Here is a 25,576-nt window from a genome sequence, read left to right as displayed (position 1 = left end):
ATAGTGTTTAGACCTTGGAATTTAGCAGACGGAGTTGCTAATAGCATACAGTTTTATGTATCCAGCTCTGATATTTTTCTGCAAACCCTCATGTCAAACAGTCCACTCAAAATCTCTACCTTAAGGGCTGGGGATATAGCGTGGTGGCACAACTGCTGCCTGGCAAGCACAAGGTCATGAGTTTGATTCCTGGCACCAAAAAAAACAAAAAAAAAAACAAAAAAAACTCCACCTTAATGCCTAACTGACATACCAAACTTAACTGAGAGAATACAAATAGTCAGTTTTCTGCCCCAGCTAATGATACCAAAAAGCCTTGACCTTTCTCTTTCTACTCTCTTGTGTCTCAACCAAAAGGCAATTCTGTTGATTCCTCACTAAAATATGTATGATATCTGCCCCTTCCTCTACCCTCTCTCCTGCTTCCATCCTAATGGGACCCAACACTAGCTCGTTTTTGCAGTTATCATTGGAGTAGCTTCTCAACCTATTGCTTCCCTCCTGCCTGCCTTTATTTTACTCTCCTTTCTATGGCTGGTGTGACTTAATCTGTAGAATAAACCCTTCTGTGGCTTTTCATTTTATTTAGAATAACTTAAAATTTCTTAAAGGATCCTTCATGACCCAGTGCCAGCCTTCCATGCTACATATTCTTCTACCCTTTCTCCTTGTGTCTTGTGCTCCCTAAACTGTGTCTTTTATGTTCCTTGTTGTGACTTTGAAATGATCTTTGTTCATATGTTCATTATGTGTCTTCTATCCTCATCTCTGAGTATCAGGACACTGTTTTATTTGCAGATGTGTCCCCGAAGTCCCCAGTGTTATCTGGCCCTAAATAGGGGATCATAATTATTTGTTGGATGGCTGAATGAAAGTCCTACTCCAAATAATTTGCTCTTGATAGTATTTGTTAGAGCTGATAGGCAATATCGTAGCCATAGGGAAACTCAACTACTGGCCAATTTCTGCCTGAAAGTTGAGTAAGACTTAAAGGTTCAAAGTCTTGGCAGGAACCTGTCAGGTAGAGTCCTGGGAAAGGAAGAGGTAGAGCCATTTGTCCTTTTGTTCTCCAGGTTTATCTGTAAGCATTCAAGACCTTGTGAAAAGGCAAGTCTGTGAGCAGTTCATAGTGAGAGTCTGAGGCTAACATAACAGGCTGGTGTCAAGACCAAGGAGCCCAGGCATTTCTAAAACCACATTGGCCTGCTTGGAGTTTCCCTGAGAGATATGTAAATGCAAGACAGTGCTTATTGTCAGACTCGACTGTATTCTGTTACTGACCAGGGTAGTGCTCTGCATTTTAGTGTGGAGCTTTTCTGATAAGAAGTGACATTAGGTTTAGGTCCAAGGCCCTTCCTCCACCCTGTATCTACCCACCAGCTGGTAGGTGCTTCCTAAGCACACAAGGAGGAGAAGGGAGACCACCTGTCTGTCCTGGGGGAGCTGAACCACTTGGAGATGAGAAGCAGGAAGGAATGAGGACAAATCTGGTGATGAGCTCATTGACGCTCTTTCGAAGAAACAGAAGAGACCAAGCTATGAGTGTAGTCTAACTCACTGTGGACCAGGACTCCGTGAGGTGCAGAGCACAAAGCATAACCTTGACTTTCAGGAGCATGGAGTTGTCGTTGGGGAAGATTTCTATGTAGAGTAGGAAGCCACAAACAGTCCTGAAGGTGTAATTGAGTGTCACCTCCTTGTAATTAACGGTGCTGGTGTTCATTTAGTGTCTCTGTCCACATGGACTTGATGCCATGCTCATTTTCTCTTTCCGAGGGCTGGGGCATTAGAGGGAAAAGGTTTCCTTGTGTCATTCGCCCCATCCTGCCAGTGTGCGACAGCAGGCAGAGCTGAGTGCGGGATCCAAGTGAGTGGGCGAGGCCCCACCGGTTCCAGAGTGGGCCACAGTAGGGACAGGCAGCTTTCACTGCTCTCAAGGAAAATAACTTGGAATCCAGATTTGCTATTTGTTTTGACAATTGGCACTGTGCCCTTCTCCACTCCTAATTTATGAGAGTCGCACAGACGTTATGGAAGTAGCAGATATGCAGAGACTGTTTAAACATTCAATTGCCTTCGGATACTAATCAAGTTAACTTGGGGCATAGAACTTGGTGTTGCTCTGAATTCCTTCTACAAACTGAGTCTTTCCCCTTGAGCGTATCAAGGAGCACACGCGTGCACATGTGAAAAGGCTAGTGCGTGTGTACACACGCACTGACACGTATCCCTTTTTATGCTCTTATTCCTTGTTCTGAAGTTGATTTTTGCTGCCTTTCGCTTGTACTTACTTTGACTTTTTTAATAATTTGCCTTTTTGAGCCCTGACTCCATCGTTCAGCCCATCCCTTCCCTTTGAATACTCACTCAGTTTACAAGCCTATTTTCCGTCAGGACCTACTGGATTTTAACAACATAATCTGGACTCTTTTACTGGTTTTATTTATTAAATGTTTATTACACTGTAAACTTCTCCCGCAATAGCGGTGACATCTTTTTGATAATTCTTGAGTCTTTTTAACAGTTTCAAGTAAGCTGGATAATTTTAAAAGCAAGATGACCTCCAAGCAGAGCACCAGAGTAGCCCTCTGACTGTAAGGAAGGCTGGGTTCTGTTTTCAGTGAAGTGGGAGAGGACCATTCCGTGTCTGAGCTCTCGTTTTACATACAGGATGTTCAAGTGTGGATGATGTAATCACTATCCAAACAGTCTGCAAAGGATTGAGATATGATTAAAATCATTTCCTGGAGCAGTGGTGTTTGTGAAATCTAAAGGCCCGTCCCAAGAATAAACTGAGCTCATTCTATGACTCGAAAGCCACTGAAAATTGCAAACACTGTGTCATGCGGAGGACTGACTGAGAATTAGGGGTATTTCCCACTTGAAGAAATGCATTTCTCTGTTCTACCAAGAACTGCTGCAATGATTGGAGAATTTTTAATGCCTATCTCTTGTACCCTGAGTAACTACTTTAAAGATAACAATACGTAATGTTTCAATTATTGCTATTCTCTTATTATGTTGTGAAATTTTGTTTTACTTTTCTCCATAAAATAGAAAATTAAATTAAATTAAAAATAACTTTGTCTATGAATAGAAAAGAGAGAACTAAGTTAAATGTGTCATAGCAAAATTTTCAAAAATCCATCTGTACATGGGCTTATAGTGTTAACTTTTTAATTAAGAAAAGGCTTAACAAAGTTCTTTGTATATTATAAATGTAATGGGCTGTTCTCCACAAATGTGTCTAAATGAGAATTTTAAGTAAAACAAATGATAAAAAAAATGTTTAAGGGGCTGGGGATTTAGCTCAGCGGCAAAGCACCTGCCTGGCAAGCACAAGGTTGTGAGTTCGATTCCTGGTACCGGAAGAAAAAAAATGTTCAATTTTATAGACATCAATGATTATGTCATTTGCTACTTTGGTAATAGTAAGGTCTTATATATACTGAGTGCTCTTTGTCAAGTGCATGGGGCTCATAATGACTGTAGGTGATGTGAAACATTATTACTGTTTTTACAAATGAGGGAGTTGAGACTGAAAACGTTTAGATAGTTTGCCTAAATTTACAGAGAACTAATAAGTAATAAAGATGGGGTAAATAATGTGAAGCAGAGATAAGTTGTTCAAAATGGGCATAATTTTTGTAAGTATCCAAGGAAGGGATTGGCAAGATCAAATTAACATTTATCAATAAGTGTCTACATTTTAACATCAACTTTATAAAGCAAAATAAGCTTTCTGAATTTTGAATTAGAATTTCTGTTAACGCAATTTATCCTGTCATTCTGTCCCTACGTTTATTGCTCAGGGCTGCTAGGCCAGGGTGATAGTCACCATCCACCTTTATGTTCTTTGATAAGTAAGACTTTCATTTATGTCTGTAGCAGTGTGGTCACGGATGCTTCCATGTCCAGAATGGTTAAAAATATTAATCTCAATGGTCATTTTGACTTTGAGCAGGGACCACAGGTCAAATGATTCCAGATCTGTGAATAAGGTGGGTGAGGACACACCATGAAGTTTTTACTAGCCTACCTTTCTGTTGGGCAGCAATTGGCAGAAGCATTTGGTGTATTTTTGATCACATTTCATAAAGACACTCACAAAAGGGAACTTCCAGAGCTGCTTCAGAAAGTAGCAAGAATGATGGGAGAAGTATGTTTGAAGCAAGGGGGGGGAGTATTTTGAGGGGTATTAGGGACAATGTGTCTTTTACTGCAATAAATTTTTAAAAAATTTAAATAGTAACCATATATTTTGATCATACCGTATATGACAGAGAGACTCAGGGATTTGGAACAAAAGGGCATGGGTGCAGATCTGGGTGCAGAAGTTGTCACTTTGACACTTAGATTAATTTATTTTTATGAAAGCAGAAGTAGGTATAACCCTTCATCTCAGAGTATTTATAAGGATCAAAGGGGAGGTGCCCATTAAAAATGTTTTATAAGCTGCAATATAGTTACCATGCTGTTGCCATTTCATTTTTTAACACTGGTAAAACAACCAGCCAAAGCACGTAGCTGGAAGATCCTGGCTCATGGGCTTTGAATTCTGAAATATGGTGTTTTTCAGCTGTGAGATCATACCTGACTCATCCTTCCTTCCTTCCTGCCTCCCTCCCTCCCTTCTTCCCTCCCTTCCTTCCTATTGCCTCCCTCCCTCCCTTTCTTTCTCCCTTCCTGTTCCCCTCCCTCCCTCCCTTTCTTTCTTTTGCTTTCATGCCTTCCCTGTTTATTTGCTTACCTACTTACCCTGAATTATTAATTCAAAGACCCACCCCACAGATATCCCGCTGGCCCCCTTCCTAATTCGCCTTAATGAAACACTTCTCCCCACCTGTGTTCTGCTTCCTAGGAGCCTCCATCCTCTCTTGCCTAGGTTACTGAAATTACTTTTCAAGTGCCTTACTTGCTGTCACCTTTGCTCTGGGAAAATCATTTCAACAGAGCGGCCTTCAGAATCTCTACAGTGTATCAGATCATCTGACTACTCAATACCCTCCAAAAGCTTTCTCACTTAACTTGAGGAAAAGCTGAAGCCCTCAAAGTCCATTCCTGTCTCTGTATGATCTAGCTACATTGCCACCCGACCTCAGCTACCACTTTCCCCTGCTGCACTCAGTCCTGGCCACAGGGCCTACACACGTAACTTTATCTTGCACATTTTTCCTCTAAAGAGCTGACTTATGCCATCCTATGTTTTACTTATGAGATTTATTGTATGTCTTCTTTCACTAGAATGTGAGCTCCAAAATCAGAAATTTTTAGTGATTTATTCAGTAATGTAGTCCCAGTACGTAGAATCAACTGGGCTCCCAGTAAGTCTGTGAGGTACATACAGCCTCACAGGGTGCATAGTTCACATGACAGCGGTGTCCCCTGGAGTTACCAAACATATCAGCCTCGTGGGAGCTCAGTAAACATTTGTTTAACTGAATTGAACAAAATATTTTGCCGTACTAATTTAAGTACGTCTCTCAGTAATCTCTAGAAAAAGGCCGAGTATTGAAGGAACACTTGGAGACTATAGAGACCCGCAGGCCAAAGGGAAATATTTATAAAAGCTCCTGCGTGGTAGGTTTAAAACTACCCTACCTACACCACTTTAAATACTGTTTACTAACTAAAGTGTTTTGAATTCCACTGGAGGTAGGCAAATTGGCTATGGTTTGGGAGTCTGCATAATCACTATTTTCCCACAAGATAATTGAACAGTAAGTGTTATTTAAAGTAGTCTTGGAAGAATTCCCAGTTTCACTGTAGGAAAAAAGAAGCCTATACCTTGGGAGTTTGTTTTGCTCTGAGAATAGACTATTCAGGTGGCTCTTTTGTCTGCTTGAGATTAAATTAAATCTATTACTTCAAAGAAGTTTTGCCCTATTTCAGCAAGGTTTGTCCACCAGTGTATCCTTTATAACCTTCTGTCCCGGTGTCCCTCTTCCTGTTACAACTGATTATATAGTTTTATGGATAAATACACCAGCCTCCTTAACTTCCTGTCTGATTAATTTAAGAGTGTCTCAATTCCCTGGGAGTGGCCGCTGTGAGTGACGTCATAGGCTGGGCTCAAGGATGAGTTGTCAGGAACCGGATTCCACTGAGGCCTCAGGGAGGAAGTGAAGACTTGTCTGCTGGGGACTTTACCAGTAAAGGAGGTGGGCGGTCGTCTTTAAAACTGTCTCCGTAGTCATTAATATGACCGAGAGACCACTTTCTAATGTGCTTCCGGATACGTAAAGAATGAGGCATGTATGACTAGGACAGCTGATGTTGAACAGTTACCAGAATGGTTTGCTTGTCCGCTGTTTTCTACTTTGTTGCATTAAGAGCTTAAAACACCATAAAACTGTCACAGCTTTATTTGTGTTCTTCCAGAGAATTTTGAGTGCTTCCGCATTCCTCTGCTGAGTGGCACACAGCAGAGCAGAAGCCCGCCTCTCTGCCTAACTCAGGGGGGCATGGTTCTCACAGTGGTAGAGGTGATGTCATGACACTTCTTCATCTTCAAGGTTATGGGATCTTGAATTTGAGATGGGAGATGCTGAGAGGAGAGTGCTCAGGGAATGCTGAGTTGACACAAAGCAGCAAATAGTTTGGTGCACCTCCTCAGGGTAGTAACAGAGAACTTGTGGTATAGCTTTACTGCCGAAGGCTCTAAGGAACAAGGAACTTAAATTTTAGATCAGGAACACTTACCTTTTGTCTCTCAGCATGTTTCTCTTAGGCAGTAGGGAGGACACATGGAAATGTGCATAATAGAAGTCACGTGAAATACGGATTTTGGAAGTATCTGAACATACCCTATCCTTACCTGACATTGCCAACAGTGCAGCCTAGGCCCCTCCATGGGAGTGTGCTCTCACAGGATGCCAACACAGGTGCCTGGCCTGCAGCACCTCTACCACATATAGCTGCAGCCCCACTCCTAATAGGTGTAACATTGCCCTCCGTTTCTGGTTGCTGCTCCATGCTCATCTGTTCTCATAGTTATCTCAACCTCAGCTCTATCCTAGGGCTTCTTGCAGTTTAAAGGAAGGAGACATGTTCAGAAGTGGAGTTTCAGAATCGGGTACAGTCAGCTTTCCCCAGTCATTTGATCCTGAAGAAGTTGCTCACCCTGTGTATCAGTTATTCCGTCTATAACATGGTGCTAGGATAATTTCAGACATTTTGGCTCATTAAATAAGAAAATGTATGGAAAGTCTTGCACCCACTAGGAAATACAAAACTTGCTGTGATTAATAGGAATTTCCAATATGACAAGGGGCAGAACTACATTCCTATAATAGTTTTTTTTTTTTTTCGTTTTTTGCTATAAGGTGTTATTCTTTCCCTACACAGATTCCACAGGCAGTTTTTGTTAGGGAAGAAAGAAGTAAAACCATGGCACGTGGTAGATATATGGAGACTGAATCAGAAACAGCTGAGAAAATAACTTTGATTTCATTGATTTTGTTTTGGTTTTCTTTTTTAAAACTTTTACTTGGATTAAAAAATACTCCTCAATTAGAACAGAAATAAGGATTTACTAATTAACTTTTCCTCAACAAAGACAGTTCTTTTAAATCATGATATGCAATTGCTCATTAATTTTGCTCAACAGGTAGTTATTCAGTCCTACAGGCACATGATCCGCAGGTATCTTTCCTCTCCAGTGGGAGATGCAGTCCTCAGATTTGGAAGAGCCAGAGGCTCCGCCTGGAGGAAAGAGTGTGGAACCGTAGGTCAGAATAATGAGTAATTTCTGACAGGACAGCCAGTATGAAGGCTTGGGAGCAAGAGAGTATCTGCTCTGGGGAGGAGTTGAGTTCCATGTGATTGCAACATTGGGATTTCAGGAAGGTACAGGGCAGAGACCGGGTAGGAGAAGAAAGCAAGGGCTCAATCATGTTTACTTCTTTGCTGTGCTTTAGAATGTATCCAGCACACAAAAATCACAGGACTGCTGCGTAGCCCTACTAGCAATGAAGACCCAAGACGGGTACTCGTAGAAAAGAGTTTCCCTTTACAGAAACTTCATGAGACTCCTAATTTCCTCCTGGGTGGTTATGAATTCGAAAAGCATCAGATTTGCTTAAATATGCACTGAGATCCTGCCACTGAGTCCTTTCTTCCACTAATGTGAATATGGGAAAGTTTCTGTAAGGTTTTTGGAGCTGTGAGGAGACACTGGCAGAGGTGAAGAAGCCTTTATTGTTGGCACAGGAGGGCTGCCGGAGATTGCAAGGACCCTCAGAGGAGGAAGCTGGGGAATGAGTTTTATTGGGCTGGACTAGGGGTAGAGTTTACATGGACCGGCAAAGCATCCTGCTAGGAGAGGATTGGAGCGTTGTTGTCGTGCACACATGTAAAGGAAGCAGGAGGTTTATTTCATAACTAGAAGAAGAACATGGACGTTAGTCTTGGAGGGGCACGTTGTTGTTTTGGGTCCCGATGCCACGTTGGATTGCCACCATGATGATCTTGGCAGAGTTTCATACAGACAGAAACCCATCATGCCCATCTTTTCATTGTTAAAGGACAACGACTCTCTCAAACTGCTTCCTGCTGACAGGGGATGTCATGATGGGGGCTGTTGTAGTCATCATGATGGTGAGTCAGGCCCAGATAGAAGCTGGTGTCAGGGGTCTTGGCCAGGACAGGGAGCTCTTTGGTGGTGAAGGCCCATATTGTGGGTTGGAGAAAACTTGAAAATGTTTAAAGAAGACAGGGTGCTATGAGCAGCAAGAGATTGATCATGGTGAGAGATCCTAGAATGGGAAGGATGACAGGAGCTGTGTCCCCCAAGTGGGCCACCAGCAAAAGTCAACAGTTTTGGAGGACCATGGCTGCCAATGAGTTGATCTGAATTTGGAGGGTGGTGATGGACCCCGAGACCTCCTCGGAGGCATCAGTGAGGTCTGTGGGTAACTTAGAGTAAAAGTGAGCAACTGTTCTGATGCATCCGGCTCCAGATCCAATGGCTCAGAAGAGGCTTCTGTTCACCAGGACTGGGGTGATTTGTATTGTTTTATGGGATCTTTTGTGGTGTTGGGGCATGATTCTTAGGCTTGTTATGATTTGGGCCTCAATGCTGAGGGAGATCTATGGAGCTCTAATAGCCAGAGTGCAAGAGCCCCACCAGGTGGATGGAAGACAGGTAAATATCCCCTGGCCATAGATAAAAAATTGCCCAGGGGGAGGGCAGATGAGAGTCAAGGTACTGGGACCAGGAAGGAGGTGTGTGCCGGAGGGTAGGTTTCCCACCCTACAGGCGGACTAAGAGGAACTACGATGGTAGGTAGATGCAGGACAGGTTATCAGGCCATTGGTGTTAGGGAACTAGTTGTAAAGGGCCAATATTTTTGTCTTAGAGTTAGCTAGGAGTGAAGAGACATTTAGGGTTATAGCATAGGCTGTGAATTGATCTTGTTGGAAAGGCAGACAGAGGCAGCAACTGGAAAGGTCTGTTTAATTGGGGGTTAGAGTGATGGTTTTGACAAACCGGAAGGTATTACTGAGAAGCCGAAGCAGAAAAGTCAGGGTGAGGGTGTGAAGAGAAGGAGGAGAGGAGGGAAGAAGGGGAGTGAGAGAGTTGAGAGGCTGTGTGATCTGTGGTTGTCTTTTGTGAAGGATCAGAAATAGGCTACCCTCATAGCTTGCCAGATTGTATTTTCAGAGTCCCCAAGACTGGCTTTAGGGGCAGAATTGGAAGGTGTCCAGTTGGAAAACAGTGAAGTTTAAGAAGAATTGGTTTGTTCTATGGGTGATCATGAGATAGAATTGACAGTGTGAGTTTTTTTTTAAAGTTGTTTGGTAAGTAAAGACCTATGGATTTACAGCCCCAATGGGGATTATGGTATTGGGCATGGTCAAGGCAGGGAGGATGTTTTATTTTGAGGGCAGATGTATAATATGTAGGGTGGGTGTATATTCGAGGGAATGATTTTTTGCAGCAAGGAGGTGACAAGGGAAGGCCTAAATCACAGTAGGGGATATCGAGCGTGAGAGGACCCGTCGTCCAGTTTTGTTGACCCAAGAGAGTTTTATCTTGTCTTAAACAAATAGGTAGAGGTTAAAGAGGCTGATGTGTAAGAGGGAAGCGAAGGGGCAAGCAAAATAAGGGCAGAGACAAAAATATCATGTCAGGAAATTGCAGTTTGAGGCCATTTGGAATGAAGGCGAGTTGGAGTGATAACCTCTGATGACTATTGGCTTTATAGGTGTAGGACAGGCAACTGAGAGTGGACAGTCCAAGGACAGTTAGCCCATGTAGGGACAGAAAGTGATTTTATGTGAGAATGTCAGGTCTTTTGGAGAAGTGGCCCAGGGCCCAGCAGAGAACAGAAGGACCAGCAGGAGAAAAGGTGATCAAAAACCAGACAGAATAACAACACATGGGTCAATCTGGAAATTTGTCAGGGATTTTGGAAAGATGCAGGTGGGTGGGGGACAGGAGATGTGATGACCACTCTGGGGATGAGAGTTGGGGTTAGGGAGGTTGTAAGGTGAATGCGCAGTCCTAAGAAAGCCATTGGTTGAGGCGTTAGATTATAGGTTTGAGTCTCCATTGGTGTTTGGGGGCTACTGGATATTGGGGAACACAAGGAAAGGCTGAAGGATCTAAGGCGAATTAGTATAAGGGTAGTGTGGGTAGCACGAGTGGGGCTAGAGGTGTTTTAAACTATGGGATTGACAAGGGAGGGACGAAGAGGAGGAAAAGGACTGGTGACACGTGGTGGCTGAGTTTGAAGGACGAGTGTTGTGGGAAGAGAGAAAGTGAAAGAGAAGTTGAGCTTTTGGAGGAGATCCCTACCAAGAAGGGGTGTGGGGAAAGTTGGGATGCCAAGGAAATTATGGGTGAAGAAAAGGGTCTGGAATCAGCAGGGGATGGGTCCCGTCTGGAGGGGTTGTATAGGTTGGCCATCAACTCCCACATCGGAGATCATAGTTTGGGTGCCATGACCCAAAAACTCAGGTAGAACACTATATGTGGCCTTGTGTCAGCAAGAAAAGAGAGTGTTTTACCTGAGATGTCCAATGAGACCCCTGGCTCCAAGAAAGATACCTTGGTGGGGGCTGTGGATCCCAAGCCCCATCTATCCTCTTCAGTGGCAAGACTGAGCAGGTTGGCTAATGATGAGTCCAGCGGCAGCAGTGATGAAATTTCCTGTGAAGGTAGGGAGTTAGATGACTTACCCGCTTGCTGGCAGACAGGGCAGTCGAGCTTCCAGTGACCTTCAAGACTGCAGATGGGACAAGGTCCTGGTGGTGGCCTCTGGTTGGGGCAGGCTCATGTGCAGTGTCCTTCCTTGCCACACGTAAGGCATGATGGCATGGAGCTCGGGCGGCAACACTTTGTTTTGACTTAGCTTTTTCACTCTGAGTGCTGTGGCTAAGAGTTGGCATTTAAGCTTGGCATGTTTGTTGTTGTGTTCTTTTTGTTGTTCCTCTCTATTATTGAAGACATGGGGTCTGCATTTTGTATAGTAGCAGCCCCAGTGGGATGGTCAGAGTTAGTCTGATGTCTATGGTCAGCCTCGGCTTGGGCTGCTCTTTACAGCTGAGTTTTTGTTGAGGGGAGACAGTGGATGAAAGGACGATATAGAGATCCTTGTAATATAAATCATATGAAGTAATCACAAATTATATTTTATATAATTATGGGGATCTGCAGGGAAGGATCCCAGTCTATGAAAGATTTGAGATAAGTTAGAAAGTGAAAGGAATGTGAAGGTAAACAATTCCCTCAGGACCAGCCACCTTGTGGAGAGGAAGGAGGGGCTGGGTTTGAGGAAGTGGCAGCTGACTAGAAGATGGTGGCTGACTAGAAAATGGTGGGAGTTGGGAGGAGTGAGATCAGGTGTGTTGTGCCTGAGGAGAAAATTGTGACAGAGGGGCTGGGGAGTAGGAAGTAGTGGAGGGTAGATGACAGGGAGACAGGATGGGAGTGACTAGTTGAGGAGGTAGAGATGGTTTTTGTGGATATGGTGGAGGGGGAGCAAAAGCAGAAGGGATGTCATCAAAGGGGTCCAGAGGGGCATCAGGTGAGAGATTAGATGACAGGGATTTGGTGATGGGGAGAGGGCCAAGAGTATTGGGCTACCCCACATGCCTGAATGAGGGAGGGACACACCCTAAGAACAAAAAGGCATATACATAAGGGATTTCTGACCATTTGCTGTTATGGTAGCAAAAGTTGTCTAAGTCACAGAGGACATTGAAATTGGAAGTTTCCTTCTCAGGCCAGTGGCTGCTATTTTTGAGTTTTTATTGAGGCCAGCTCTTCTGGATTAACAGTCTCTCAGAGACCTAGGGTATTTAAGCAACACCAAGTAGAGTGTGTTTTTGGGGTTGGGAAGGAATGTTTCCCATAGTGAATAAATTGAAAGTGAGCCAAAGAAGCCAGTCACAACCCCTAGGGAGATGGTCACTTTCATTGGGATGTGATAGAGAGAGAAATGCCCATCAGCCCCCATTGGTTGTCACCTAGGAAACAGAGGGGTGTCCCAAAGGATGTGAGGGAGTCCTGACATGGGCTCACGATTTTCAGAGAGGAAGTGGCAGGAGCTCCTGGAGTGCAGATCGGCTCACCTGTGAGAGGGAAAGTGGACCAATGTTGGATGGAGGCTGGCGACGGCAAAGGCAGAGATCAGAGGAGAGTTTGGCACCAGGTAGAGAGGAAAAGAAGGGGGCTTATTGGCAGGGGGAGCTCAAACAAAGGGGGTGGCCCTTGGGAGTTACATGTCCCAACTGATCTGAGTCACAGCACCAAAAATGTATGGCTTTTGGTGCTGTGAAGAGACACTGGCAGAGGTGAAGAAGTCTTTATTGCTGGCATGGGAGGGCTGCTGGAGATTGCAAGGAGCCTCAGAGGAGGAAGCTGGGGAATGAGTTTTATTGGGCTGGACTAGGGGTGGAATTTACATGGGCCAGCAAAGCATCCTGCTAGGAGAGGATTGGAGCGTTGTTGTCGTGCACACATGTAAAGGAAGCAGGAGGTTTATTTCATAACTAGAAGAGGAACATGAAAGTTAGTCTTGGAGGGACACGTTGTTGTTTTGGGTCCCAATGTCGTGTTGGATCACCACCATGATGACCTTGGCAGAGTTCCATATGGGCAGAAACCCATCAGTTTCAACATCCAGCAGTCAGATTTCTTTCTCAAAAATCTTAAACTGATTGATATTATCATAATCTTGACTGTAAATAATGAGTAATAAAGCTCAATGAAAAATGAATAATAAATAATAATGACTAATAAAGCTAAATAATGTTGTAGTATCTGCTTAGACAACAACAACAATCTTTCAGTTCTAAACTTAATCAAAGTTAACTGAATCAAAGTAGAGTGATCCCTCACCTATCGTGGGAGTTATGTTCCGGAGACCCCCACGATAGGTGAAAATCAGTGAAGTAGCAGCATTATATTTATTTTATTATTTATATATATTTTAAGGCTTTATAAACCCTTCCCACACTCCTATAAATCTTTCCCACTCTCTTATTAACCTTTCCCACACTCTTATAAACATTTTGTATGCTCTTAAATACTGTCTACACTCTTAAACCTACGTAATTTTAGCAACATGTAAAATTCTATATGGGTGCTCACCAATGAAATACACTACAACTTGAATGATGAAAATCATGAATTATGTAGCTGTGCAGTACTGATGGCTATGTGAAGTGGACAAGAAGTGATGCTGAAGGTATGGGCACAGTGCAGGAGAGCAAACAGACCGATGCTATAGTCACTGAGCCAATCAGCCCCCAGGATACAGAACACAGTGCTGTGGTTGGTCACCTTCCATTCCATCAGCCAATAGTGTGCCATGTACAATCTCACATTGGCATACTTTTGCAAGTGGTAGTGGCATACTGCATTTCCATTGTGTACAATATGGTATTCCTATGCTGATGAACTACATACTGTACTTTATTTCAATTTAATATTCTTTTAACATGTTAGAATTAACATTTTTTATATTTTTATGTTGTTTTAAAGTTTTAGGCAAAATAATTACAATCATAAATATTATATAAATACCTATATACCACAAACTCTCACAATATAGCAAAAACTCCACAATACAGAATTAGATATACATTTTTTAAAAATCTGTGATGCAGTTAAGTCACAAGAAGTGAACTGTGATATAGCAAGGGATGATTGTATTGTAGAATGGTCTGCAAGAATAGGGGAGGAGCTTGTTGCTAAACTATAAACTTCAATCCTTTTGTCCATTTTTGCATCTTTTAAAGATGTCAGTGTCCCACAGAGGAACTAAATTATGTCCTTTAGTTCATTTATCTTGATTTTTTTACTTGTCATGTATTTTAAATGATTTTTCTACATTTAATAGAAAGGAGTCTGCCTTAGTTTTCTTGTACCTACTAGAGCATCTTAGCATGGAGGCATATGTTTAATTGATAACAAATTATACAGAAGGCTTGTAAAAGAATTTAAATTTCACAGATAATCTAATCCTTCCCAACTTTGACAAGAAAAAAATGTTGAAGCAAATATATTTCCTTAGTAGTTAAATGTTGCTGAGTAACTAACTGCCGTTTCTGAAGATCAGACTGCTACACAGGCTCTTTCTATGATAGGAAACATCAAGTGAGTGCTTTGTAAGGAAACATATAGTTTCTAGTTGGACAAACTCTATAGAAAGTGAAACGAACCAGAGGAAGGATGTGAGTGCCAGGTTCATCCTGTATTATATATAATATTGTTACACATAATAAGAACCTCTTAATGTGTTCTGTGGTTTTGCTAAGTATTACCACAGAATGGCAATACACATAAAGCCTTTCAGTAACTCACCTAGTCCCTAAATAAATTAACATATGACAATGCTTAGGGTGTAGAAAGCACTCAACAAATGCTAGCTGTTCTTGGGTTTTAATGTGATTTCATTCTTTAGAGCTACACTGACCAATATGGTAACCTCAAGCCACAGTTGGCTGTTGGGTAATTGAAATGTTACCTAACACACTCTGGTTTCTCTTCAGATTGAATAAATCTTTTGCCTTTTGAAATGTTACTTGTCCATATTGAGATATGATCTAAATATAAAATCTGCACTGAATTACTAAGACTTAGTAGGGGAAAAATAATCAGAATAACGCGTTTATAAATTTTACGCTGACTGCATGCTAGCTTGGATATATTGAATTAAATAAAATATATTATTAAACCTGATTTACCTGTTGCTTTTTGTTTTATTAATGTGGTTAGTTCTATAAAATTTAAAATTACATAGTGGCTGACATTTGTGGTTTGCTTCATATTTCTCTTGAACAGAACTTCATTCATGAGACCTCCCAGGATGTGTGGTATTAGCTATATTATAGGTATTCATGAAGGATCCTGATCAGCTGAGAGGAAAGGAAGCGGAATGAATTATAACTGAATGAATATGAATTTGCGTATGTTTTAAGTGAATTGGGGTCATTTTATCTTTAAGAAAATACCTGTAAGATGTTAACTATATTTATACATACTGTGTCTAATTTAAAAAACCCTGTTTCTAGGATATTGGTTGGTTCACCTTGGAGTGGCTTTCCAGAAAACAGAATGGGAGATGTATACAAATGCCCTGTTGACCTGTCCACTGCTACGTGTGAAAAATTGAATTTGCAAAGTAAGTTCTAATTACCAGTATGATTTCTAGCAAATAGTAAAATTTCATTTGTCATGTGTTCCACTGAAAAATAACTGTAGAAACAGTCATCATTCTATCTTGAAGAAATGTAAAAGTTTTTTTTTTTTATGTATTTTTGCCTTTATCTTCTAAATCATATGGGGTCTGACTAAATCCAAATTTCCGAAACAGTTGGAAGACCTGACTTAACAGGATGCATAGGAGATGTGGTACTTTCTGAAGCAATCTACGCCCAACTATGGACAGAGTTCTGTCAGTGTTAGGATTACTTTGCCAATCATTTGCAGAAATCTGAGACTATTTATATTTCTCTCCCAGCTCTTTCCAAAACAAAACATTAGGTACAGAAACATCAGCTCTAGGGCTGAGTTTGGAGGTGCCAAAAGCACTCTGTATTTCAGATTATGTTGAAATGATTGCATTCTAATAAAAAAAAGCTCTCAATCTGGAATTATTTGCTATTGAATTATCTACACCTCAGGTGCTTTCTATTATAATGCAAAAAATTATTGAAAATAACTGAATAGATAGTTAAATAATGGTACCTCCATACACTGTTTTCTTGTGTAAATAAATAAGAAGTCACTCAATTTGATCATCATCATAGAAGCATTGGAATTAAAAAAAGGTGCTGAGATGTCATAGAGTTTTTCTAAAGAACTGAAGCACCAAATGTGAAATCAAAGGAAAGAAGAGTTTCAAAAATAATATTAAGAACTGGAGCTAGAGATGTTGCTTTGTAACAGCACTTGTCTAGCACGCGTGAGGGTTTGAGTTCCAGAGCAAAAAAAAAAAAAAAAATTGAAACAAGGGAAGAGGTGTTTCTTACATATTTCTGTGTATCTCATTTCTAGCACAATTTCTGGCACATAGTAGGGCTCAGTGAACATATTTTCAGAGAGTTGGAAGGAACTCTTACTTTGCTGCAGCTGGAACTGGCCCGCGTGGAGACAAGGGATATCACGCACTGCTGTGCCCAACTCAGGGCCTCAGGAGCCAGTCTTTAAAATAAACAAAAAGTAAGCAAGGCCACATGTGGAATTCTCCCAGCCTCTGGGCGTCGAGCAAGGAGGAGCCCTGGCCTCTTTCTTTCACCCCTTTTACCACAGTAACTCCCTATCTACCTGTTCCACAGTCCCACTTCCACGTGGCTTCAGATACTACAGAAATTGAGTTACGAGGGTTAAGTAAAGTCCTGCAGCATATTTAAGGAGGTTGCAAGTAATTGGAGATTAGTGATTTCCAAGCATTGTACACACTCATTGTATCTGTATAATGATAATCTTTAGTTACTTATGAATTAAATTATTTCATAATTTTAATAATAAAAATGTTTATTAAAAGTGAGTGTTCAAAAGTTTTAGTACTATTATCCAGAAGCTTTGTAATACATCTCTAAAATATCACCCTTAACTTTTGAACACTCACCCCTAATGCATATATCTGTTTTATTGTTTAAAGGTATGCACATGGACTGACATTATATTCTAAATCATTCACTTACTTAAAAATAAACTCAAAACATTAAAAACATAAGAGAGGCTTCTCTATTATTTTCTTCCTGCATGCTGCAAATCATATTTTGTGTGACTTATCCATCTAGGTTGTAAATCCAGGAGTGGTGCAGGGAGCAAATACGCAAAGCATTTACGGAGGGGTGGGTAGCGAGGAAGTACAAGGAGTGACCGCTGACCTCTGTTCTGAGAAACTGAATAATGAGGGAGAGCTGGGAAAAGCAGTTGTATAGACAGCCGGATTAAGAGAAGATTCTTCCGGCAAAAGGGAGAAAATCTATTTGTAGGAGAGTGTCTTGAGGTGGGAAAAGTTAGTGACTATTAGTTAAGGATAAAGTTCATGATGGAATTAATGTCACCAGGGCCTGGAAAAATGACTTAGAAAGAATATTTCCATCTCTAAAACACAGAGGAAGTAGAGAAAAAGTAGAATTTCTCTAAGAATGAGCCTCACATGATGAGAGAGCCTGCACACACCTTGAGAGTGAGATTTGTCTTCACTGTAGTAGACACGTTATTCACAGAGAGTGACAGGCCCTGGGTTGAGGTTGGAGGTTTCAGAAGAAGCACGAAGTTTTCTAACAGACAGCCTGGGAAATGGGGAAGGGACCCAACTAAGGATAAACGGAGGTAGCAATGATGGTTTGGCTGAGATGAGAGACCATGAATAGGAGATACTATTGAGGAGAACTGTAACATTTGATAGCTCAAGAACGGGTAGTGACTGCTGTTTTAGTTCAGCAGGAGAGATCTAAAAGGTTGGAGAATGTCATTTTTTTATTTTACCTGATTAGTCTCATGTTTTCCTTAGAAAATGTACCCACTGTTGCTTTGCTTTGAGCAAAATTTTATCAACTGACATTCTTTGATAACTTTTAAAGTATGTTTTTTAATAATCAAGGAGAAAAAGCATTAGATGGATCCATCACAACTTCGGAAGGAGCAGATATGACAGGCAGGAACAAAAGATGTCCTCCAATGTTTTGCTTAGTCAAAACACTGTTTGTAAAATAATCAGATGTAAATACCCTCTCCAGAGCCCAGCCCCTAGTACGTTCCACTCCTCATCCTCACAGACTAAAGGGAGCTGTCAGGTGATGGAATGCATCTGACGTCCCCTCACTTCATTAGTATAACTCGGGCTCCTGGATATCTGACATTATATTCAGTGCTACTTTAAACATTGGGCATGCCTGTTTGGATTTTTTTTAGAAAAACTTTAAGTAAATGTAATTGAATCTCTTTTAAAAATGCATTTCGCTCTGACAGCTTCAACCAGCATCCAGAATGTGACTGAGGTGAAAACGAACATGAGCCTCGGCTTGACCCTCACAAGGAACATGGGGACCGGAGGGTTTCTGGTAAGTGTTTGCTTCTCAGATCCTCGTCACCCTTGAGAAAGCTTGTAGTCAGTGTCTTCTCTCCATCCCTTCCATCCATTCATATTTTGAGGTTTAAACACTGGAGTGCATTTCTGGGTACATGGTGCCATTTGAATATCCAGTGCAGAATGATTGTCTGTTCACGCGTAGAATTGTGAGATATTCAACAAAATCATCATCACAAAATGTTTTCAGGTAAAAAAATAAAATAAAATAAATAAAATAAATAAAATAAAATAAAGATCAAAAAGAACACTGATACTTTGCCCTTGGAAGTCATACTTAGTATTTGCTGATAAGATCAAAATCCAAGTTGTCATTTCTGCTTCTTGAAAGAGCATTCAAGTTCAGTAGTGTAAACTCAGAAATTAGGTTTCAAAAGTAAAGGGTATATTTGTTTTTAATCACTTGCTGTAATGGTTGGCTCATTTGATATTTATTTAAGGCATGGTACAGCCTTGTGTCACTTTTTACTCTCATTTACTTTCTAAATTGCTATGGAACAGCCTCACAAGTCAGTAAATTGGAATGCCTTAATTAACAAGAGATCTGAGGATGATTAATTAGTCACATAACCAAAAAACCTTCAAGTGAAATAAAGAGTTAATATAAAAAGCTAGAAGAAATTGGAATTTTTTTCTGAAGGAGAGAAAAACTTTTGAGTTTAGAACTAGTAGAAGAAATAATATAGGGAAATGTTGGAAAGATTTGACTATATAAAAAATGAAAAATATCACACCAAAAAAATGTTGAAAGGCACATAAAAGCTCAGTCTTATTTGAAATTTCCACTGACTCACTTAGAGATAGCCTACTTGTATAACTCTGTTAAAATTGTCTCAAGAAGCCTAATTTAACTTTACATTGATTTTATCAATGCTATTAACATTCTAATTTAAAAGTCTGTTTTAAAACTGGATAATTCTAAAAATTTTAATGTCATTCTATTTGAAGTAATAGATAGTAATATTCAGGCAACTGTAGTACTATTAAGTAAATTAAATATTGGTTATAATAGGTATTACATCAGTGCATAAATGCATATTAAAATGGAACTTCATAATTTATGATATTCCAAAATCTTTATAATAGGGTTCTTTTCATGCTTTTATTTGTTTTTAAGATTGAATAAACCATGAAGAGGAATACACTGAGAACTAAGGATTACAGAATGTGCTTCAGAAATTATAGTATGTGACTCTAGATGAAGTAAAATAAAACTGCAAGAGAATTTGAGAGGTTAATTTAACAGTCAGTGTAGCAAGCAGAAAGGCAGAGAGGGTGAGAGAAAGAAGGAAAGAAAGGCAAAATGTTCTTTACATATCTAAAAGGTCAAAATCTGAAGATAGTTTTAAAAATTATGTGGAAAAGATGGACAATCATCACATTTTTTGAACCGTCTTAAATTCTGGGCTTAAAGCAAGAATGTTTTGGCGTTGACAATTGGCATATTCTAATTTCAACTTCTTAATGCTGTTTTCCATTGCTTATAAAAGAAGTCTATTCTTGAATACTTCATGAGTTGTTTTTCAAAGCGATATTAAAAGACACAGTAATGCAGATACAGAAATCAGTAATTGGGATCTGTTATTTGGAAAACTAGCTAGAAGCACCTATAATGTGTCTTTCCTAACTGTTTTCCTAATGGGAGGAAAGCTATGCCGTGTTCATAGAGCATGAAATATGAGCACAGCTGCTTCTAACTATTGATCTACTAACAGTTAAATTGGGTCAAATAAATTCCCTCTTCTTTTTCCACTCACTTCTTATAAGCTCATACTTTCCTGTCCCATTTTAATAATTGGTTTTAAGATCAATGGTTTGCATAATGTTGCGCATATGGTCCACAGGTTTAGATAATGTAAAATTCTGTAGACAATTTTTAGACCTTTCTTTCCCACTTCTCTCCTTTTTTAAAAAAATGTAGTGTTTGCAATATCATTTAATTTAATATTTCCCATATGCTGTAATCATGATTGAATTGGAAGTTCTTGGCATTTAGCCAAGAGCGACTGAAAAGGAGAGAATTGGACTTATTAGTGTAAGAACTGGAGTGTGGATGATGTGGACAAGGAGATGAACGCTGGCCAGTTTCGATGGTGAGTAAATTAGGAAGTGAAAGTAAGGGGTTTTGACGTCAAACATTTTACAGCAAAGTTAAAAACTGGCAGTGCTTGAGCCTCATTTGTGTTTAAGTAGCTTATAGATTTTTTTCTTTTGGACACAAGGTCTTGCTATGTAGTTCGGGCTGTCCTTGAGCTTGCTATGTAGCCCAGGCTGATTTTGAACTCACAGTGATCCTCCTGCCTCAGCCTCCCAAGTGCTAGGATTATAGTTGTGTGCTACCACACCCAGCTAAAGTGTTTTGAAATGCAGATTTCCATACAAAATTTTCCTTCTATGACTCTCTAAGAGAAACTTGGGCATCGGTTTCACGGTGGTGGTAGGAGGGATACAGTGGCTTATCCCTGTACCAAAGAAACTGGCTCTTCATTCACTGTGCTGTCTATGCAGGCCCCAGACACTCTTGGAGGGCCCTTGTCTGGCCCTTGTAGGCACTTGGGTTTACAATTTCTTCTGAATATGATGAGGGGTGGTCAAGAAGAAACTGGTGTTAACACAAAAACAGTGAGGCTGGCTAATAAATACTTAGCCCTTGCTCTTTCCCGGATACTGTTCTCAGGGCTTTGTATCTGTGGACAATTTACTCTATGTAGGAGACAGATAGGACTGTCCTCATTTTATACGGGAGGCTCTCAAGGCCTAAGTAACAGACAGAAACATCAACTTTGCCCTCCGTGTCCTCCTGGTGTCCTCTGCAGGAAAACAACCCTAATCTAGCTTGGTGAGTGAATCCATGGGCTCCTTGCTCCTATGACCTCATCCCTGATGGTGCTGTTGTCTCTGCGCCTGCTGCAAGCTCTGCCACTGTGCCCAGGGCATCTGCCACCCGAGTCTTCTCCATCACATCTGCCCTATCCAGTGCGCTCTCCACTAAAGGCAGTTAAAGCTTTCCAGAGCTGGCAATTCCTAGTATCTCAGAAAAGAACAGAAATGATTCTGGGTTTCACAAACGGAGAGCATGAAGGGAAACGTGTGCACCGTGTTCTCATTTACCTTCTCTTGTTTCTTCAAAGACCTGCGGTCCTCTGTGGGCACAGCAGTGTGGCAGTCAGTATTATACAACTGGTGTTTGCTGTGACGTCAGTCCCGATTTTCAGCACTTGGCCAGCTTTGCACCTGCAATTCAGAGTAAGTCGTGAATGTGTGGAAGGTGGAACACTGCCTTGCATTTAAGTGGGGAAATAGCAACAAGTCCTATCGAACTCCTCTGAAAGTCACATTTTTATATGGGTGTGAAATTTGACTTACTCATAAAATATGTTTCTTTCATCTTTTCCTATGTAGCCTGCCCTTCCTTTGTAGATGTCGTGGTTGTGTGTGATGAATCAAACAGCATTTATCCCTGGGATGCAGTGAAGAACTTTTTGGAAAAATTTGTACAAGGCCTGGACATAGGCCCCAGAAAGACACAGGTATGGATATCAGTAGTGCATAAACTGGCCTGTGGCTTTCTTCCTGAGAAAATAATGTTAGAAATGAAATTTTAATTTTTCCATTTGCCAAATCCCTGTATTAAATACACTTAATGGTAACCTTCAAAGTTAATTGAGACTTACTTTACTATGAATTATTATTTTGCCTATAACTTTGCTGTTGGCCTCAGAGTTTTGTTTTTGAAACAGGCATGGGGTATGAGAATATCACATTTTAATACTTTTGTAGTTGTCTGTTTTGGGCCTTTGAAACCATGAATTTATAAATACATTTTAAAATTGGATATATATTTTTTATGTTCATGTGGACTGGTAATGAATTTCCTCTGTTTATTCCTTACTAACAAAACAATTTTCTTTGAATTCTGGGAATTAAGCTGTCATTTCCTTTTCTAACAAGGAAAGTATGGGGCTGTGCTATATATCACTATCTTCTCTCACATTACACATTGAAACCCTTAGTTATTTTCAATCCTTCTCTCGGGCTCAAGTCTTACATCCTGTGCTAAAGAAAAGGCTCCAGCCATATTTTATTTCTTACCATCTTCCTAGTGCCTAGTGTATTGTCTTCTAGCTAACAGTAGCACAGTGACCCCAGAAATCCAGCCTTGTGTCTTCTGCCTTCCTTTCCTTCTGGCCAGTCTTAATGAGTTTCATTACCCTTCATCCGCTATTGCTATTTCCAGTTCAGAAAACCCCATCTCCTAGGCATGGAGAATGGGTTCAGTGACTGAGAACAAAGAAAATTGTGGAAGGTTCTGACCTTCTCGACCTCAGTTATTAAAAGAGGTCCCCAAATGTCTTGTTCAGAAGTTTTTTTTTCAGCTCTCTAAAATAAGATTCTCTGTAATGGAATTTTTTTGAAAGACTGAAATTCCTGACCCTACATACAAGTGTAGCTACTTTCCTCCAGAAATACTGAAGCCTACAATAGAGAAAATCTAGGATAGTAGATAAATCCAAATGGACTCATTTCTCAGGCATACTTTGGCTTTTTTTTTTTGTAATCAACTCTGATTCTTTATTACATAATTCCCCTCAATAGATGAGATGTTCCCTCCATTTAGATTGCTTACACTTGTTTGTAATTGGAAAGTTTATTGATAGCCATTCTAATCTGTCTTTTACAAACGTTGTCATATTCATCAATATCAAAGATTAAAAGTGGTTCATGGAAAATTCTGCAATTATTACTCTTGAGAACCAAATCATAGCTTGTTACACATCATCTTTCTTGGAAATAGTATTAGTGTTACACAGTGAACTGAGGGCCTCTAACAAAGAAGCTATGCCACTGAAAGAAACATAACCATCAGGAAAAAAATGGAAGTGATTTCTGTAACTCGTCAAGCCATGTCTAAATGCACTTTTGGGTTTTACTATGTTGGTTACATAGAAATGATTTATAATATAATGACAACCATTAGTAAGGTTCTGCTCTTTTGAAGGTTGCCTTAATTCAATATGCCAATGACCCAAGAGTTGTGTATAACCTGAACACTTTTAAAACCAAAGATGAAATGATTCGAGCAACATCCCAGACGTTCCAGTCTGGTGGGGACCTCACAAACACTTTCAAGGCAATTCAATTTGCAAGGTAAGTTTTGATGTTCAAGGCCAACACTTTGACACCATGCATATGCTGACAGGACAAAGGAAAGAAAAAAAATAATAATATACTTTGAAACCACACTGAAGTCCGAGCTAATAAAGAATATATGTCTGCACATTGATTTGAATAATTTGAGAAAGTACTTCAGAAATGAGGTAAAAAATCTTTGACTTTAGGATTTTTATAAGATGTGACATGGTTTTTGTATTCTTTTACTTGAGTTAAATGCAATGAGCAGATCTTAGGTTAAAATATTGAGAAATGAAGGAATCTGCCATTTAATGTTTGTCAAAACTTCACACAAATTAATCCAAAGAACATTTAACGGAAATTATTAAGAGTCATAGAGTTTTACACACGTTAGCTCGGGTTGCATTGAATGAGTTTATCATGCTTGGTACAGTGGGAAGCGTGAACTTCACAACTGCGTAACATCGTCCTCATTCTTCCCTCAGTCTCTCTTTTTCTTCTTTCTCACTTTCTCTGTTTTTTCACCTTCCTGACCTCCACCTTTCCTTTATTTAACCAGACGTAAAAATGCTGCACCTTTCAACTGTTAAAAAAATGAGAATAATATCCTTGCCTTCCTTTTAAACCTGCTTTGTGCCTTTTTCATCTTGTGAGTAGCTTCTTTCCAATACCATCATTCCTTGAAAAAAGTGTCTGTAATCCCTTCCTTACTCCTCAGACACCTATAGCTCTTCCACTAGAGGACAGGGCCTGTGAGTTTTTTGAGCCCAGTAGTCAGGCCTTGAGGCTCATCCTCCAGCTCCCCTGAACATTTGATAAAGATGAGCAAACATTGCTCTTCTAGAAGCCCAGTGGTCACACCACAAACTTCTGGGATCCCTGCCAACTTTCTGTCAGCAACTTCTGCCTCTTCACTGGATCTTTCTCCTGGTTTTTCTCCATGGAACAGAGGCCTCTCTTCCTCATAGCCATTCTCTCTGAGGAATTGTATCTGCTCCCATGGCACGAGCATCAGTTCAGTGTGGGTCACCGTGTTGCTGTGTTATCGACCCTGAATTCTCTCCCAGCTGTCACTCACACATCTGGCTGGCGCTGAATAGCTGGGTTTGGAGCGTTGGCTCACTTACCAAATTCAGCCTGTCCTAAGATGGCCTTATTCTTTTCTCTGCCACTCCTCATGACTTTGTCATTTTGGTTCACACCACTGCCTACTCTCCCGGTCATTCAGACAAAACGACTATTTTTACCATTATTTTCTTTATGTTTTCCATTTCTCTCTAGACTGCACATTGCTCAGTCACCACATCCCACCATTTCTATTCCTGTATTTCCCTCTGTGTCTCTCTTTTCTTTTTCTGTGTATTTTTAGTTGCTGCTTTCATCAGGGGATGACTCTCCTGTATCTCAGAGGCAGACTCCCCATTAGAGAAGATGCGAATGACTTGATCTTTCTTGTCTCTATTAAGTTGTCATTTTGGGCCAAGGCAACTCATATACTGCTGCCATTCACTATGCCAGCTGTCATTAGGCTAAGTGTCCTTTCTGGTCCTGTAGGCTGGATGAAGAGGAGAAAATATGGTTGAGTTACAAGGTGACTTCATTAGGATTAGAAGCTGCTGAAGGTACCTGTTTTCAGCGGGAGTATGGGGGTGGCATTTGCCACTGGAAGCAGCCAGAGGCCTGGCAAGCATTTTTCTCCTTGATAATGGTCACTGTTGAGAAAGGACTAGTCTGGCTTTCATCATCTTTTCGAAACTTTGGTTTCTTCCCTTGTACCACCACTTTTTCTCAAGCTAACATGACTTAATCCCCTATCGCTAGAATAATCTAACTTCTTACTCATTTCTCTATCTTTTTTCCTCCCTATCTCTCCTTAAAATACTCAG

The 25,576-nt window shown here is 40.6% G+C and overlaps 1 protein-coding gene across 1 annotated transcript in view; it reads left to right on the top strand.

The window, feature by feature from the left end:
* Window positions 1-25,576, top strand: part of Itga2 (integrin, alpha 2 (CD49B, alpha 2 subunit of VLA-2 receptor)) — a 112,476-nt gene that overhangs the window by 44,569 nt on the left and 42,331 nt on the right. Inside the window, exons 3-7 of the mRNA XM_005392725.2 lie at window positions 15,526-15,635; window positions 18,440-18,531; window positions 21,689-21,803; window positions 21,960-22,087; window positions 23,557-23,705. Coding sequence (XP_005392782.1) covers window positions 15,526-15,635; window positions 18,440-18,531; window positions 21,689-21,803; window positions 21,960-22,087; window positions 23,557-23,705 — 594 coding nt within the window. The remainder of the gene's footprint in view (window positions 1-15,525; window positions 15,636-18,439; window positions 18,532-21,688; window positions 21,804-21,959; window positions 22,088-23,556; window positions 23,706-25,576) is intronic.

The sequence above is a fragment of the Chinchilla lanigera genome, unplaced genomic scaffold, assembly GCF_000276665.1.
Source record: "Chinchilla lanigera isolate Chin_1 unplaced genomic scaffold, ChiLan1.0 scaffold00045, whole genome shotgun sequence".
Taxonomy (NCBI): Eukaryota; Metazoa; Chordata; class Mammalia; order Rodentia; family Chinchillidae; genus Chinchilla; species Chinchilla lanigera.
This window is presented reverse-complemented; position numbering and strand designations above follow the sequence as displayed.